The sequence below is a fragment of the Chlamydotis macqueenii genome, chromosome 3 (assembly GCF_036417535.1).
Source record: "Chlamydotis macqueenii isolate bChlMac1 chromosome 3, bChlMac1.mat, whole genome shotgun sequence".
NCBI classification, from domain to species: Eukaryota; Metazoa; Chordata; class Aves; order Otidiformes; family Otididae; genus Chlamydotis; species Chlamydotis macqueenii.
This window is the reverse complement of record NC_141558.1, coordinates 2,980,544-2,999,075: the sequence shown is the minus strand read 5'-3', so window position 1 is coordinate 2,999,075 and position 18,532 is coordinate 2,980,544. Positions and strand designations below refer to the sequence as shown.

The 18,532-nt window shown below is 44.8% G+C and overlaps 1 protein-coding gene across 6 annotated transcripts in view; it reads left to right on the top strand.

Annotated features, from left to right (window-relative positions):
- Window positions 1–17,304, top strand: part of PINX1 (PIN2 (TERF1) interacting telomerase inhibitor 1) — a 62,926-nt gene extending 45,622 nt beyond the window's left edge. For all 6 annotated transcript variants that reach the window (XM_086745837.1, XM_086745833.1, XM_086745835.1 and 3 more), the window contains one exon: window positions 15,947–17,304. In XM_086745837.1, coding sequence (XP_086601963.1) covers window positions 15,947–16,552 — 606 coding nt within the window. In that variant the 3' untranslated portion in view covers window positions 16,553–17,304. The remainder of the gene's footprint in view (window positions 1–15,946) is intronic.
- Window positions 17,305–18,532: the final 1,228 nt, after the last annotated feature.

Here is an 18,532-nt window from a genome sequence, read left to right as displayed (position 1 = left end):
TTGGAAGACCCTGGCTTGGCACAGGATTTTAAGAGGAATGATGGTACGACGTTAGTTTTTAATCGCTTCGACATGCTGCGGTTGATAACAGGTTGTAACATGGATATTAGTGCCTACATTTGCAGTGCTCATATCCAGAATAATAATTGAACAATTCCTGCTCTTTAGTGATGTGTTGGCTTCCACAGGGCTATGACTTAGCATGGATTCTTTTTTTCTTCGAGAGGTGTTGATTGCTGCAAAAATAGTCGTGTTAATGGTTGCCATCTGCACCTTACCCTCACCACTTCCATTTGTACGTTGCTGCCCCTTTTCCAGAGGTGATTTCCTCTGCGGCAGAGGTGGTGGAACAGACTCGGTCACTGCTTCTCGTCTGCTTCAGCGCAAAATCAGCCAGTTACTCCAAATCGTCTTTAGTGGTGGTTTATGCTGTCATTGTCATTTTTCTGTTTCTCATTTCGTCTCACTTCCATCTTAAATCAACACCTTTTAGCAAAAAGCATGTTCTCATGAAGGAGATATGTCTGAGAAACCGGTTTAAAGGTGGTAGGAATGTGCATTAAGGCACAGCAGGGCTGGCACACTTTACTGTTTGTTAATCAGCATCACATGGATTTTCTTTTTAACCTGTATCTGTGTGGTATGCTGCTTTTAAAATTGTCCAACTGCTAATATACACCACATTTTAGATGTGCAGAACTGGCAGTGGCAGTAGCAGGCTGGATGAGCTGCTGAAATCATAGAATCGCAGAATGGTTTGGGTTGGAAGGGACCTTCAAAGATCATCTAGTCCAACCCCCCTGCAGAAATATATCCTAACTTCCTAATTTTTGTACTATTTAATGTTAGATTATTTTTCACCCCAGTGCTTTACTTTATATTTCTCAACACTGAATTTCTTTTGCTATCATTTTAACTCCTTAAAGTGCTATCTCATTTTAAGCCTAGTTTCCAGATCAATTAAACATATGTGATTATTCCATTTTTCTGTTCCGTCCTCTCTCACTGAGTTCAACCGCATTACACAGGCAGACAGCAGCCTTACAAATACTAAGTTCCTACTCTTTGTGACAATAAATGGTCGCATGAAAAGGAAAGACAAATTGTTTTCCCAGCTGGGCTCAACCGTATTATTAGACATCAGAGCATCCACACAGAGGAAAGCCGTTACGAATGCCGTAACCACAGGAACAGCTTCTATCAGAACTTGCACTCGATGAGATACGGGGTCATCCAGCCACAAGATGCAAAGCCACAGGAAGCCAAGTTGCATCGCTTAGAATTACTACAACTGTCCTTTTTAAAATGAAAAACCTAGCTCAGATCTTGGAGCTGTGACCTTCATCTGTGCTTGGAATGACTTCTTTTAAAAACTCCGTGGCTCCACCCCACTGCTTTTCTTATGGCATTAAGTGTGGGGTAATGAAGGGAAGGAGCACAACTGAGCCGGCGTTGCTGAGTCACTGCTGAGATTTGAGACGGGCTGACTTGGTGGTGGAGCTCCGCTGGAGCTGGAGGGACCACCCAGCTTTTGCAGGTAGCAGAAGGGATTAGCAGAGGGCTGACCTAGTGAAAGGAGAGCAGGGTGGCAGGCAGATTGACTGAAAGGAGGTAAAGCAAAAGTGGAAAGCAGCTTTTAAGGGTGGATTGTTAGAGTCTAATTGGGGGTAAACAAAATCTTTTAAAACTTCTGCTCTCTTGCTAAACGCTAGGCCACTCCGGTCTGTTGGGCAAGGTCTTTTTTCCTCTTTTCTCTACATAAAACAAGAATTTCTGTGCTCTCTGGCATCTGCTTTCTGTCTACTTCAGTACACTTCGGACATTTAGATGAACTACTCCAATCCTTCCACTGAGGATTTGAGACCCCAGCCAATGCGGCTTCCCTCTCAACAGAGCAGCTTCCCACGACGCAGCTGAGGGACTGGAGGCAGCAACTGTGTCTCACGCCGTTTGCTCACCTGGAGACAGCAGTGTTAGGAGTAAATGAGACACTGGGAACAAATTGGTCTTTCCTTTAATCTGACATTTCCTCCTGAGTCTTTTCTTCATTTTGCTGCTTATTCCTGGGAGCGCTTTGCTGTTAAGCTGTGATAAGTATCCCATTCCCACTCCTTTTTTCAAAGCTCCCGTGCCAGGAGGCGTTGCGGCTTGGAACACGCACGCTGCCTGTGGGATCGCCTACCTGGCAATTATTTGTATTATTTTGTACCCACTCATAGCTTTAACCTGCAAGTCCCTTGAGGCACAGGTTATGTGTTTTGTGTGGTTCACTGGGCAACCATAGAGCACTTCACTTCCCTTAAGGCATTACATAAAGTGTTAATAATAAAATCCTAGGAAATCTATTTGGAATTACAGGCACGGGGATTTTCTCATTGTCATTTTTTACATTACTGCTAAATCTTTATGCAGTACTATAGAGCTAATACTCAGCATAATGAAAGACATGTGTGTCTTTAAAACTTACCCAGGTGAAAATATTAGAAGCAACCATCATAAAAAAAAAAAAAAGGTATGGAGGAAGGGAAGTGGCAAAGAAGGATGTGAAATGAAGGCTACATTTTGCAAGGTACAGAAATCGAAGGGAGGCAAGAAAAGCAGAGCAGAAACACAAAGGTCAGCCATGGAAGGCAAGCCAAAGGAAATGAAGTCTGAGGAGGGGTTTGAAGGTGGAAAGTGAGGTTCTTTACTCTCAGGGGAGGAAAGTAATGTAAACCCAAGAGCAGCCTGGACAGGTATGGATGCGAAACACAAGTAAACTAAATGTTTTCACCTTTAACGCTTGGGAGGTCAGAGCTGGATTGCCTATGAGCAGAAGAGCTGAGATGAGACTCCAGCTGTGAGGGTACAAACTTTTTCAACGTCACATGGCCATCTGTCAGTTTTGAAGCACAAGACCTGTCTTCTTCACTTGGACCATTAAGATTTTCTCTGGCATTGGTAACGTAGATCCTGTATGCGCTGATCTGAGCTCTGAGCTCTTCGCTCCTCAAATGGCTTGCTTGCACAGGTTAAAACAGATGAGTCGTTTCTGCAGTTTGATAGACCCAGAGTTCTGCCAGAGATTGCAGATTTCACAAAGTGACCATGAAAAGCCGGCATCTTTGTTACAGATCACAGCATATGTGCTGTCTCAGGCTACAAGGCTGCATGGGTCGTGCTGGCACTTGTAGTCTCCAGCGATTACCCATAAAATAGTGCCAGCTGCTTGATGACAAATTTTCCACCTGCCTTATGGCTGAAGTAGTCTGTTCTCTGCCATATTCTCAGTAGGGACCACCTTAATTTGGTGTTTCAAGACAAGATCCAGCTATTGCTGGATCTAAAACCAGTAGTTCAGAATATGGTCACTGTTGCTAACATACGCAAGGATGGGAAATGTGGAGAAGGAATCACACACTTCCTCATTCTTCTTTCCTGACCACGTTCCTCCTCTGTAAATCAGAAGCGTCATCTTTCTTCATCTCAATAACCGCTCCAAACTGATCCTTTCTCCTGTTCTTCCCTTCTTTCCTCCTTCTGTATGCTTCCTTAGCTCCCAAGGTCCCCATGAAGTGGAAAGTCTACTTCGGGCTTATTAGAAACCTTTGTCTAATTGCTTTGGCACTTTAACAGCCAGACTTATTTTTCGGCATCGAGGGGATAGAAACAGCATTGAAGGGATACCCAGGACTCTTTAGACTTTCTAGCAAGTGTGCAAAAGGCTGAAATACCTGTCCTGCAGTAGGAAGCCTCAGGAATGGGAAATAATTTCTTGCCTGCTGAAATAAGGAGTTTTTTAGGCTTTCCCTGTGAGGAAAACAACAATTGCTGCCGTTCCCTACTAGCTGTTGTGGAGTGTGGAGATGAATAGCCAAGAACAGAGGTTCTGTCCCTGCCTCCTCAAGCAGTTTTTCCATACTAAATGATGTCACTTACGAAGTTTGTGTTGCATCTTGCTCATGGTTACAGTCATCCTGTCTTTCCTTCCTGTCATACTCTTGTTGCCAGAGCTAATTTAGAACCAAATTATAAGCCTTTCACCTCGAATTCTGAAATCTATTAGCTGTAGTAAATACAGTTAATAATCATTTCTGCGTAAATACTACTGGTAATGTTAATGAATGTGGAAAAATAGCAAAGCCTGTAAATCCAAATAAAGCCAGAATATCTCACGTCTTCTTTAAAGCACAGTGTTCACCTTTGCTTTTCTGCTGCTTGGAGTATAATATGTGCCTCCAGGAACTTGGAAGCTAACACTGCAAGTGAGTACAGAACAATACAAGTCTCTGCAGAAATGTTGCTCTGATAACTTCGCTTTTTTGGCCTACATTTCTCGGTGGTTATTATTTGTTAATTATGTTATGTAGTGCTCACATGTGGGCTAATTACTTCCCCAGAGAGCTTGCAAGAAAATGATGGACAGAACAAGGGCAGGATGTTACACATATCAGAGAGTAAAAGGGTAAGGTAGGGCTCGGGTGATGTTAAACACTTAATGTCTGCGTTTGAGAACAGAGGAGCATTATGAAACACCGTGTAGCAGAGTTGGGTTGGTTTGCAGGGGGAGAGGGTGAGTGCTAATTTGAATTGATCTGAGGAGTTGACTTGTCAGAATAGTTGGCCAAGGAAACACCAAAACTAAAGCTCAACGTGAGCAGGCAGTGCGCCTTTGCAGCCTAGAAGGCCAACGGCATCCTGGGCTGCACCCCCAGCAGCGTGGGCAGCAGGGCGAGGGAGGGGATTCTGCCCCTCTGCTCCGCTCCGGTGAGACCCCCCTGCAGCGCTGCGTCCAGCTCTGGAGCCCCCAACGTAAGAAGGACATGGAGCTGTTGGAGAGGGTCCAGAGGAGGCCACACAGATGCTGAGAGGGCTGGAGCAGCTCTGCTGTGAGGCCAGGCTGAGAGAGCTGGGGCTGTTCAGCCTGGAGAAGAGGAGGCTCCGGGGAGAGCTGAGAGCGGCTCCCAGTGCCCAAAGGGGGCTGCAGGGAAGGTGGGGAGAGACTCTTCAGCAGGGCCTGCTGGGACAGGATGAGGGGTCTTGGTTTCAAAATAGAGGGAGGTAGATTTAGTTTAGATATTAGGAAAAAAATTTTTGGACTGAGGGTGGTGGAACACTGTCCCATGTTGCCCAGAGAGGCGGTGGATGCCCCATCCCTGGAAACATTCCAGGCCAGGTTGGCCGGGGCTGTGAGCAACCTGATGTGGTTGGAGATGTCCCTGCTCCTTGCAGGGGGGTTGGACTGGATGGGCATTTACAGGTCCTTTCCCACCCAAACCATTCTATGATTCCATGATTCTATGATTCTGTGATTCTAAAGACAGCAACGAAGAAAAAATGCAGAAATTTATGAAAGAAGGCTGCAGGGATATTGTACTTGTATTTCAGTTCTCATTCTTGCTGGTTGTCTTGTTTTTCTGCATCTGTCTTTTAGCCTGCACTCTTTTAGGCAGGAGGGCTCTGCTGATATTTATGGTCTGCGCCGCTCTAAATGGTAGTGTTCTGATTCATTTTCCTGTGCTACGAATACTTTTTCACACCTGCTTAGGGAAAAGGAATCGAGTCAGGATGAAGGCACATTTAACAAATAAGTGACTAAAAAGTGACACAAGGTATTTCGCAGCAACTCCTCAGCCACTGCTTGTGCTGAAAAACAGGAAATGTCTGTACCCTTGCACAGAGCTCTGACTTGATTTTCGTACGTGGGTCAGCTCTCTAGCGTATTCCCTCTCAGAGCAGAGAAAATGAGGAGTTTTAAGTGTGTCTTTTCCTTTTTGAGAAGCATTTTCTAAGGGGAAGGAGAAGGGAGTGAAGATTTGACCATTTAAATTATGTTTCAAACACTCCTAGAAGCACTTTGTTTATACACATTTCTACATTTATTATTAGAAAAGAGATAGAAGTGAAGTTTTACATAGGCAGGTGTTATTTTCAGATTTCAAAGTACGTGTAGTTTCCTCCACCAGAAGCCAAGCTGTGATGCTAGCTGTTCTTGCTCTCGGAATTGCTACCAGAACTCCTTTTTCTCCTCTGGGTGCTTCCTGTGATTTTTATTGCATCCTTTCTCTCAGTGGCTTATCTCAGCATCTTAAATCTTCATAGCCCTTGTTAATACCTTTGCTTGTGTTCACAAATTGGCTGGCCGAGCCTGCTTGTTACTTCTCATGTAGTCCGTTCACTTTCTTCTGTATCTGTGGGGTGTAGGAAGAAATTCTGAACTCGAGAATCTAGAAGGGTTCGATCTTCTGGAGCCCCCAAAATCAGAAGGACGTGGAGCTGTTGGAGAGGGTCCAGAGGAGGCCACGCAGATGATGAGAGGGCTGGAGCAGCTCTGCTGTGAGGCCAGGCTGAGAGAGCTGGGGCTGTTCAGCCTGGAGAAGAGGAGGCTCCGGGGAGAGCTGAGAGCGGCTCCCAGTGCCCAAAGGGGGCTGCAGGGAAGGTGGGGAGAGACTCTTCAGCAGGGCCTGCCGTGACAGGATGAGGGGGAATGGTTTTAAAATAGAAGGATGCAGATTCAGATTAGATATTAGGAAATTTTTTTTTATGCTGAGGGTGGTGGAACCCTGTCCCAGGTTGCCCAGAGAGGTGGTGAATGCCCCATCGCTGGAAACATTCCAGGCCAGGTTGGCCGGGGCTGTGAGCAACCTGATCTGGTTGGAGATGTCCCTGCTCCTTGCAGGGGGGTTGGACTGGGTGGCCTTTGAAGGTCCCTTCCAACCCAAACCGTTCTATCCTTCTGTATCTTGATTAGAAAGGATTAGCAGCAGCTGCCTATTCTGCACGCATTACAAAGGGATAATGAAAAGTGCCCAGGGAATGACATGGCAGTAGTAAAATACTACGTGAAGAAGACTTGGATTCCTTCTGAGTGTGCCTTGCAATACTACTGCCACGTGGATAATACCTACACTGCTGGGATGACTGCCCTGGACACGCAAAGGCATTGGCATTTAGAGTGCGGGTGCAGGAGAAGACCAGTCTGCACCGATTTGATTATAATCCTGCCTGCTTCTTTAAAATATTTTGAGTCTCTTGATGACTTGATTATAGACTTATAGAATCACAGAATGGTTTGGGTTGGAAGGGACCTTCAAAGCCCACCCAGTCCAACCCCCCTGCCAGGAGCAGGGACATCTCCAACCACATCAGGTTGCTCAGAGCCCCGGCCAACCTGGCCTGGAATGTTTCCAGGGATGGGGCATCCACCGCCTCTCTGGGCAACCTGGGACAGGGTTCCACCACCCTCAGCGTAAAAAATTTCTTCCTAATATCTAATCTAAATCTACCTCCCTCTATTTTGAAACCATTACCCCTTGTCCTGTCCCAGCAGGCCCTGCTGAAGAGTCTCTCCCCACCTTTCCTGCAGCCCCCTTTGGGCACTGGGAGCCGCTCTCAGGTCTCCCCGGAGCCTCCTCTTCTCCAGGCTGAACAGCCCCAGCTCTCTCAGCCTGGCCTCATAGGAGAGGTGCTCCAGCCTCTGATTATCTTCTTATTTATGGGTATATCACAGAACAGACAAAACTGTGGCGTGTCTCTTCACCGATAAGTGTCATGGCCACGTAGCGCTCTCAGGTGAGCGGACAGCCGGGTTATTTCAGTACGTGCGTAGTGCCTTGCACATCCGTGGTACCTCTTTGAAGGATCTCAAAGCACTTTGCAAACACTTGATGAAACTCTTAACCCTGCTGCGAGTTTCGTATAGTTGATAAGGCGTGTTTTGCTCTTCGATAGCCTCTGTCAGAGCCGGAGGGAAGAACTTCAGCATTTCCCACCAGCTCTGTTTTGTAGCTGGGAAGAGAACTTGGGAAACGTGACCTTCCCAGTCCTGTGCTCATTTTGCCGGACCACGCTTCCTCTGTTGTTCAAGGTGAGAATAGAATGGTTAGAACTGATTTAGGTGCTTGTGGGAAGATGAAGTCACTATGTTTGGATCTCTGAATCGTGCCAATGAGGGATCCTAGGGGAAATCTCTTCCTTTAGTTTTGTTTATATTCAGCCTAACACACAGATGTAATTTGCAAGGAAATGCGAAGGAAGAGATGTTTTGCTGGCCTCAGCAGTGTAGCTGGAGTGAAATGAGATGTCACAAGGATATCTAAGTGTCTCTCTTTCAAGATACGAAAATTATTTTTCTCCTCTGCAGTGTGCTGATTTTTTTTTTTTAACTCTTTCCCTGCGTGCCCTCAGTCTTCCGCACCTCTTGTGCGTTATTTCAGTGTATGTTCTCTCTTAGCTTTTCACAGGCTGCCTTTGGCTCTTGGATTTTCCTCGCTGCCTTTGTTTGCTAAAACTGAAATGAATGCTTTTTTTTTTTTTTTTTTTTTTTTTCCTGAAAAGTGTCAGAACAGTAGGAGGATGTTTGTGTGCTCTCTGCGACGTGGTATCAGGGTTCCCAAGCTGACATTAGAAATACAGGTGTTCTAACTGCTGGTATTGTAACTGCTCGTACTGTAGGACTGACCGGGAGCTGATAATGGCAGCTGGAATGAATCCCCATGACTATCATTGCAATCAAGTTTCTGGCCAAAATTTAATCCGTTGCACTTTTTGCAACCCTGTCGCTTCCTGTTACGCTGTTGTTTTCAGGCTGAAGGCAAAACCCGGCGGAGCGTTACAGCTTATTTTACGGCTCCTGTTTCATCGACGGCGACAGGCTGAGATCCAGTATATCGTACGACGATAAAAATGCATTGTTTGTATGACAAACAAATGGCATTTTGGATACCTGGAGATTACACTCAATAAGAGAGATGGTGCCGTTCTGTTTTGGCAGTAGTCGTGCGTGAATTATAAGAATAAATGAAAATGCTAAAATTGGCCACTTGCTGAGGGATGAGCTTTTGGCAAAAATATAAAATAGTATTACAAGACAGCCTGGGAGAATTTGAATGCAGTTTTAATAGAAACACATCACCACGGAATTTAAAACTAAAATAAAAATTTGAATCAGCAGATACAATGTGAATGTACTTGAAAACCAAGCACCTGTAGATTTATACGGTCGAATGAAACGAGTGCTGTTACGCGGTAATAAAACCTCCTCACTTAGGATATGGTGCTGCGTTGGAACAGGTACCTGGAAGGATGGTGGAACCTCCATCCTTGGAGATTTCCATGACTCAGCTACAAAAAAGTGACCTGGTATAGAGTTGGTGGTGGTGCTGCTCTAGGCTGCAGGCTGGACTAAAGACCTCCAGAGGTCACTTGCAATCAGTGATTCTGTGAATAACCCCAAAATTATTCTAAATAGAAATTTACTACAGTAAAATTCAGTGGCTTTTTTAATTGCAACAAGAGCAGTCTGACTGCTCCTTTCTTTGTAGTTGCAGGTGGAACAAAAATGGATCTTCATAGTTCCATGGAGAAGACATTTTGTTTTGTTTTTTGAAAAAGGTTTTTCCTTATCCACTTTCCCTTAGTTACTTCCTAACCTCTCTCCTTGTCCTTGCTGGGCAAGAGGCAAAGCTGGCAGTTCATGTGCAGCAAGTAGTTAGTACCCAACTGCAAGATAGCACCTGATTTTTCAGTGTGTTCTAGCACAGAATTTATTTTAATGGAGTCAAACAGGAAAGTGCTTCTCTAAAGTAACTGCAACTTGTCCTTTTAAAAGTGCTATCATGTCATACAGCCTGGCCAGGTGGATTTTATTTCCATTTCTCATAAGTGGATTCCTTGCTATATAGGCACTCAGCTTAAGTAGCAGTAAAATTAAACCTTGCTACGGTTACGTGAGGTATCCTGATGATGAGAATACCAGGATCAACAAAAGAAGGAAATTGCAAGTGACCTGGATTTTTACCATTTCTTTCCAGGTTTCATGTTCCTACTTTTAATCTCTTCCATTAAACCCTCTTTTATTACCAGGAGGTCAAATTGTATCCCTCTTTTCAAAGCATTACAGGGCTGGAAGATGCTTCTGGAGTCCAGATCTTCTGTTTTCCATTCCAAGCAAGGATTAACTCTGAGTTGCTTTCAATGGTTGAGACTCTCAGTGGTTGCTGAGGCTTCACAAGTATACTGATAGATTTCTCCTACTAGCAAAGTTTCTGCTGCTTCTCTTCCTCGTAAGCACAGGGGAAATTGTCCCGTTTTCTCTTGGCATCAGCCCTTTCTGTATTGGAAGTCTGTTATCATCAGTTCTTCATAAGATGCTGTCTGCAGGATACCAATCTTAATCAGGTAAATTGAAGACATTAGAACCTCCCGGGTACCTCTTCTTAAGCCAGAACTGATAGGATGTGGCCTTATTTATGCATGTATTTATTTTAATCCTGCTTAAACTCATCATGCTACAAGTCTTTGTTCACTTTCTTGCCTGTTTGATCCCAATCCAAATGTTTATGCTTGTACTTAAGTTTAAGTTGTCAACTCCTTAAAGCAAGACTGTCATCCTTAACGTCTGCAAAGCTCTGGAGTGGTTCTTCATGAATAATCTGCCGTTCTCTCCGTTACAGCTAGACCTGGCTTAGAAAGATACCGGGATACCCTCAGTTCTTGCCTGTCAAGTTTTGTGCGCTGCATTGGGGTCCTGCCGACGCACCTCTGCAGCGAGGATCCGAAGTAGCAGAAACAGAACTGGATTATATTAATCTTATTGTTACGGTCTCTCAACGAGAAAGTAGCTAATCACCGTGGTTCAGCCAGACTGCAGAAAAAGGTCGTTGCATTTTAAAGCTGTGAACGATCGTGTGATTGCCTTGTAACTCAGGCTGGAGTTTTAGCCTCTACTTACTTCATCTAGCCCATTTGCTGTAATTTAAGTGAGAATCTACTGAAATTATAGTTTAGCTTTATTCTGCCTTTGGGCTCCCCTCTTCTGTACTTTTCCTTTTGTGTCATTTTTGTGGATTTGAGCTAAGAAAATTGCTTGTGGGTTAGTACCCCCTCATTTGCAAATGAGGAAGTAAAGGCATGCAAAATTACTTAAGTAATTGTAGTTCGCGTGTGGCAGATCTGAGACTGCACAGTAGATTTTTTGATTCCCCTATTTTAAGCTTTAAGTGCTAAGAAAGAAACACTTGCAGTCTGAAGAGGAGGGAGATTTCGCTGAATTATTCCACGCTGCTTCTGTTGCTTGTCTTTGCTGATTGGTTATATCTTGCTTTTCCTCCCAGAGTAATATGCAGATGCAGGTTTTCTTTTTGGACATTAATTCTTCACCATAATGTCTTAAATCTCCAAAGGTATTTGATTCCGTGAGCTGTCTAAGTACTTTCCACTTCAGGCTTCTACTGTTGCCAAACTGTTTTCACGATGAGTTGTGAGTTGTTTATATAATTGCCCATAATCTCCTATTATTTTTCTTCACTAAATAACTGTGGCTGAAGGGTCCTCTGAGAGTGTGGTGCCTTAGGGATGCAATCCTGATCCTGCAGGAACCAGGGCAACCAGGATTTCAGTCTATAAGTTCAGTGTACTAACGTAATGATTAAATCAGCATTGTGTGTCTCAAGTGAAGAAGGCAGGCAGAAAAAAAACCAACATAGGTGCTTAGAGTGGTTTATGTGCTTCAAATTATTTTCCATCATTTAACTAATTACATAACCAGATGATATTTACAGGGGATTTCTGGCTATAATTGACCTTCATCTTTTCCTGTGCACTTCCCAGCCTCTCCTTGAATTTTCCTATTGTTTCCTCTTAATCACTCCACGTTCAACACCGTGTTTGAAGCATGGTGGGACCATCCTCACAATTCCCTAGAGACCAGTATTCCCAACTTCTTTTAATTTTGTCTTCTGAACCCGATTTCTTTGGCGATTTTGAAACTGACGGAGTGGACACGCACACCTCCTCCAAAGCCCGACCTTCAGGCCTCCCATCAGTTACAGCACGGTTGCTCTTTTCCTTTTATGTGATCACGAGTCCTGTGAAGCAGGAGTGTTTCTGTGTCTTTTCCTTTCTGTAATAAATTGCTTCTCGGAATTTGCAGAAACGCAGTACGTATATCTTGGTTTTTTTATTGAAACCTGTATACGTGTGTTGGGGCAAGCAGAGGAGGGATTGCATGAGCGGTGAGTCTCCCGTCGAAGGGTTAGAGAAAACCCATGTTTCGAGTTCAGCGGCGTTCCCATGGCTACTAGGACAGGTACATCACGGGAGGGGGAACGCTTCTGGCGTTTAACAGCCCTTCCAGGTGATTTATGGTTTCACATAAGCTTTTCCTAAACCGAGAGGTTTTCTAAGGTTGGCACCTCTTTGCTTGTCTCCATGCCCTGTTAGTTCTGTGCTCAGTGGCCCGTGGTTATTAAAATTCTTATCAATAAAGGAGTTTCAGAGCAAGGTTCTTATTTTCTGGGATCATGCATACCTTCTGAACTCCTCAGCTTAACCAAAGGAACATTTATTTTGTGCCTAATGTATTTTATAAAAGAAATGTGTAGAGTTCAAGTAATATTTGCCTTCAATTACAGTAATTAAGTTGTCAGGACTTGAAGTCACCAAGGGAATGAGAAAAACCTTTCCTGCTTGGCCAGGGGGGTAATTGGTGTTCTGGTCGCAAGTACCTTTTACATATTGGGGTGGGGAGGGAAATGTTCTGGCTGGCATCTGCTGCAGAAAACCTGGGAGACTTTGGTGATTTTGCAATACAAGGTGTCAAAATCCTGCTGTGGGTAGAAGGAAGAGGAAAAGGAAGTGACCTGTTTAACTCTGCTTTAGCTAGCCATCTGGTTTCGATGCGCACTGACGTTTGGGTTGAGGTGTATGACAGCGACTACAAGCGGAGCTCAGTCCATTTATTCTGTGAATTCTGTCTTGTCAAACCTCTGCTGCAGCTCCCCTTTCAAGTGTAACCTCTATGTAGAGTTGTGTGTAGGTACATGTTTTGTTTTTTTTTTTTCCCCCCAGGTTCAACATCTCTTTCCAGACTTCTTTGCCAGAAGTCAAATAGTTTCAGTTACTTCCTAAACTTACCTGAAGGTACGCTACAGGGTATTCCTACAAGAAAAGTACCGAATTTTTGTCAGTGCCCACGCAAACATTACTGGAATCTCAAGTGTAGCGTTACTTTCGTTCCACTGGAATAGCTCTCTTGAAAGCAGGCGTGTGAGGAAATCACTACTCGTAACGCATCGCTAATGACACAAATTTTTGCATTCCTGCTCGTGTGAGTAAAGGTTACGGATGCGTAAGGAGTCCGATCTGCAAAACCTCGCTCACAAACCCTAATAAGCTTCACTTTAGCTAGCGAGTTTAATGATGCCCTGAAGAGAACCAGATCACTTATCTACACCATCGTGCAATAACTATGAAGTGTTGAGATAAGTGGTTTTGTATCTCCCAGTTTGCTACTGGCCTTCGCCCTGCGTATTGTTTTACGCCGGTGAAAGTGGGCGTGAAATATTACTGCTCTGATATGGTTGCATTTTATAGTCGCTGCAGTTCACGTACAGGATGCATGGGTAGAGTGAGTGCTCTGATCTATCCCTGCATTTATGAATGGAAAAACAGGGAAGTATCTCTGTCGTACTTACCACATTTGACTGAAATAGCTGTGGATTACCTCTCGTCCAAGAAGCGTGTTGTAGGCCCTGTGTTGCTAAGTTTTCTACACAATTCTTACCTGCTCAGCTTTTCCCATTGGGAGAGGCGTGCGGACTTACCTGAGTTCATAGAATCACAGAAGGGTTTGGGTTGGAAGGGACCTTCAAAGCCCACCCAGTCCAACCCCCCTGCCAGGAGCAGGGACATCTCCAACCACATCAGGTTGCTCAGAGCCCCGGCCAACCTGGCCTGGAATGTTTCCAGGGATGGGGCATCCACCGCCTCTCTGGGCAACCTCTGCCAGTGTTCCACCACCCTCAGTCCAAAAATTTTTTTCCTAATATCTAATCTAAATGTACCTCCGTCTATTTTGAAACCATTCCCCCTCATCCTGTCACACCAGGCCCTGCTGAAGAGTCTCTCCCCGTCTTTCCTGCAGCCCCCTTTGGGCACTGGGAGCCGCTCTCAGCTCTCCCCGGAGCCTCCTCTTCTCCAGGCTGAACAGCCCCAGCTCTCTCAGCCTGGCCTCACAGCAGAGCTGCTCCAGCCCTCTCATCATCTTCGTTCATACAAGTTCATACAAAGCTTTAAAAAGAAAAAAAAAAAAAGTATAAAATTTGGAACGTTTCCAAAAGCCATTTGTGACTTTTGCCAAGCAAAAGGATGTGCCACAAAGGGTTATTTTTGAGTGCCTCATCCATGTAGGCAAATCTGAATTTCAGCTTGTTTATTTTGTAAGTCACAGATAATTTAACAAGTTATGTATTTTCATCTTGTTGCATTTGTTGCTTTTTCAGAGTCAGTCCTCTTCATGCCATACATCACATCCAGCTCCAGAGCTACACTTTGCTTTTTGTTTTATATTTACTTTCTAGATACTCGACTCTTTTTATAGAGACTCACCTGCAGCTGGAGTTCAGCAGCTATTTATTCTGTGTGTGCAGAAGCCTTGTAAGATCTAACCTGTGATGTTGTTTTTGCCATCTGATAACGTATGATCAAATGGAGCTTGTTTAAATAACAACATCTAGGACACAATGACAGTAAACCAGCTACGAAACAAACATTTCTAAAGATCAGATAAGATGGAAGAGATGCATCGGTGCTGGATTGCTCCGTATATCACAAGTTCTTGCACTTTGCTGGAGAGGTATTCCAGGCATGGGATTTCCTTTCTGCCACAGGCTAATAGATCATCCCGTATTCTTTTTCATGTTGTTTTAGATCTTGTAGAGACATGTGCCTTTGCAAAGTGAACGTAATACACTGAGTATGATGGTGTTATACATAATCTGCGTGAGTTGCGCAGGAGTGGGTAAATAGAATAAAATTCAAAGCAACAGGGAATTGTCGTTTTCTGTGTTTTCTTACTGCCTTCCATCCAGCCACTCTTGTGCATTAAGGGCTGCCTCTCGCTTCTGCCCAGCTCTATACTTTTATAACTAATGGACAGTGGGATAGAGTGCACCCTCAGCAAGTTCGCCGATGACACCAAGCTGTGTGGTGCCGTCGACACGCTGGAGGGGAGGGATGCCATCCAGAGGGACCTTGACAGGCTGGAGAGGTGGGCCCGTGCCAACCTCATGAAGTTCAACCAGGCCAAGTGCAAGGTCCTGCACCTGGGTCGTGGCAATCCCAGGCACAAATACAGGCTGGGTGGAGAATGGATTAAGAGCAGCCCTGAGGAGAAGGACTTGGGAGTGCTGGTAGGTGAGAAGCTCAGCATGAACCGGCAATGCGCCCTTGCATCCCAGAAGGCCAACCGCATCCTGGGCTGCATCAAGAGGAGTGTGGCCAGCAGGTCGAGGGAGGGGATTCTGCCCCTCTGCTCCGCTCTGGTGAGACCCCACCTGGAGTACTGTGTCCAGCTCTGGAGCCCCCAGCATCAGAAGGACATGGACCACGTGGAGAGGGTCCAGAGGAGGCCACGCAGATGCTGAGAGGGCTGGAGCAGCTCTGCTGTGAGGCCAGGCTGAGAGAGCTGGGGCTGTTCAGCCTGGAGAAGAGGAGGCTCCGGGGAGACCTGAGAGCGGCTCCCAGTGCCTAAAGGAGGCTGCAGGAAAGGTGGGGAGAGACTTCAGCAGGGCCTGCTGGGACAGGATGAGGGGGAATGGTTTTGAAATAGAGGGAGGTAGATTTAGATTAGATATGAGGAAAAATTTTTTTTAGGCTGAGGGTGGTGGAACCTTGGAACAGGTTGCCCAGAGAGGTGGTGGATGCCCCATCCCTGGAAACGTTCCAGGCCAGGTTGGCCAGGGCTGTGAGCAACCTGATGTGGTTGGAGATGTCCCTGCTCCTGGCAGGGGGGTTGGACTGGATGGCCTTTGAAGGTCCCTTCCAACCCAAACCCTTCTGTGATTCTATGATTTTCAAAGCACCATATTGCTTTTTAATATTGTTTTATTAGTGTGCAAAAAAATAACCTCATGTTTAAAGCCATCGTTTCTGACTCTCACTCCTGCTCCTCTTTGTTCACCTGCAGGAGGATGTTACAGATCCCGAGTCTCAGGAAGCAAAGGAGAGAAACCGCTGGTTATCTGAGCCTGCAGATGGTTACAACACGGTGAAGAGTGTTCTCACTGTACAGGAATATTTTGCCAAACGCATGGCAAAGCTGAAGGGATCCCAGAATGAAACAGAAACAAAGGTAGACAATTCCTGCCCAGCAGCTGACGAAGCTTTGGAGCCTTCAGAAGAACTGAAAACCAAAGTCAAAAAGAAAAAGAAGAAGCAGAAGAGAGATGAGGCAGAGAGTACAGAGCATTGCGAGAAACCAAAAGTGAAGCAATCTAAGATAGGTAACTTGAATGAAAAGGAACTGGATGCTCCGTTAAATGAGTGTCACTCAGGGAAGAAGAAGAGGAAACATAAAAAGCAGCGTGAAGAGGAAAGCATTAGTTGTGATGAAAATATGGGCAATGGAGAAATTTATACAGGAATGTCTGATGGGGAAGATCTCAGCATAAAGGACTCTGAGGCAAAGCAAAAGAAACACCGTAAGAAGAAACACAAAAGACAAAAAGAGGAGACAGATGAGTGTATGGAAGGAGTGCAGAGAAAGAAAAAGAAGCACTGCAAGCACATTTAACCAGTTTAGAGTCAGACTGGGACTATGAGGTGATTTGAACTGTAGCGTTTAGAGGAGAAATCTGTGAGAACACACCAGTCAGCCATCAGGTTGCAATCCAGTCTTGAGAACACTGCTCTACCTCCAGCTGAAACCACAGATCGTGTTTAAATACAGCTCTTTGAAGGGAGAACGTGGTGACAGGCCAACATGAGCTTCAGAGCCACGTTAAACAGGTCTCCCTGTGTAGGGCCAAGGTTTGCGTGTCTGCAAAGCAAGACTTGACAAAAACCAGTTAGGCTTTACCTTTTCCAGTATGGTTGACCTTGGTGGCTTCACTGTTTTAACACAGCAGACCTTGTGCTGCCTTCAGCGCAGGTTCACTCTGGTGCAACTCCATTCAAGTCAGATTACAGCAAGCAAAATCAGGCCTGGTTTTAGCTGCTGTGGTTAAGACTGTGAAAGCCAGGGAATCTGCTGCTTCACACGGATTGCCTTTTTCTCAGCCCAGGAAAAAAAAAATAAAGTAGTCACCCTACCATCGCCTTTATTATTAAAGCCACTGTTGGTTTCACTCCTGGAAACAGAAGGAGTTTTGTGAAGCTGTATCTGTTTTTCCATTGATTTTTGCAGTCATGTCCAATTTTTTCATTGATCTCCTTTTACGTATAAAATGATTGTTGTTTCTTCGCAAAATACTTATTCTAATTAAAGGTTTACTCCTGAGTGTCGGTACTAAAGAATGAAATAAAAAAACCTTCCTTTGTTTCCTAGCGAGTCAAGCAATTTAAACTTTGCAACAAAGCTAAAGGAGCTGTGCCTTTATTAACTGTATCAAAATCTTTGGTTCCCAGGCAGCATTCACGGTACCTTCAGCTGTGCATCTGGAATTCGGAAAGTTGTCTGGGATGGATCAAGATTTTCTGTAAAATCAGGAGACCAAACAGGTTTTAAGAGCCTAGCCGGTCAAAAGCATCAATATTGCCATTTATACACTGAAAATCTGCAATTTGTAACCAAATTAGAGCTTGTTTCTATTTGTAAACCTGGAGATAAGTAATGCTGGAACTCAGCACTACCACCAGCATATTTGTGTGAGAGCTTAAACGTTCAGGATGGATTTTGACATCTCAGTGTCACTCAGCTAAGTGCTGTCAGAAGAGATGGGTGAGCTTGGAAGTAAGGTGGTGGAACGGGAAGAACCATTCACCATCCTGGTTGTGATACTGCTTTGGCCACAGCAAATCGACAGCACAGCCCTGAAAGCCAGCCGGTTATCGTGGCATAATTCGGAGTAGCTGACCAGAATTCAGATCCATCAGCTGTCGGTTGGACTTTACGCCTGGCTGTGTTTCATCAGCGTAAATCTAAAACATCCCATTGGCCTGCTCTGCTGAACAAAACGGGTACATTTTTTTTTTATTGTCTTAGCTCAGTTGAGTTGCTTAACGTGGTTTGAAAAACATTCTCAAGCTGCAGATGTTCATATAAAAAAAAATTTCCTCAGGCTGCCTTTATTGTCCAGTGGGAGAAACTGCAGCACGCGCTCCGCACGGCTTCGGATGTTCCAGTTGCAGCTGAACTCTTCCTTTTTGAGACATCTTGGTTTGCCGTCTTGCCCTCAGGACATCCTCATTCATTGCAGCAAAATTAAGGGAGAACTGTGTTTCACTGCTGGCATCCCAGTAGTTTTTAACCCTTCTGGCATTTGCTGTTCAGTGCTATACAAATATTAGCAATTATGATGATGCTGTGGCTGGGCTTGTTCCCTGGCTTCCTTAAACAAAATACCAGTTAATACCATGAGGTTGCTGCGGAGTTGTGAGTGAAGTCCATGCTTGGGGTGAAAAAAAAAAAGAAATCTTCTCAATGGAAGAAGACAACAAAATATTTTTTCAAGTTTTCGTTGAAGCATCCAAAGTTTTGTGGGTGCCCATTAAAGCAGCCTTTCTAATTTCACCCCAAATTTGAATTTTTTTTTTTGTTAGCAGAAGCCAAAAG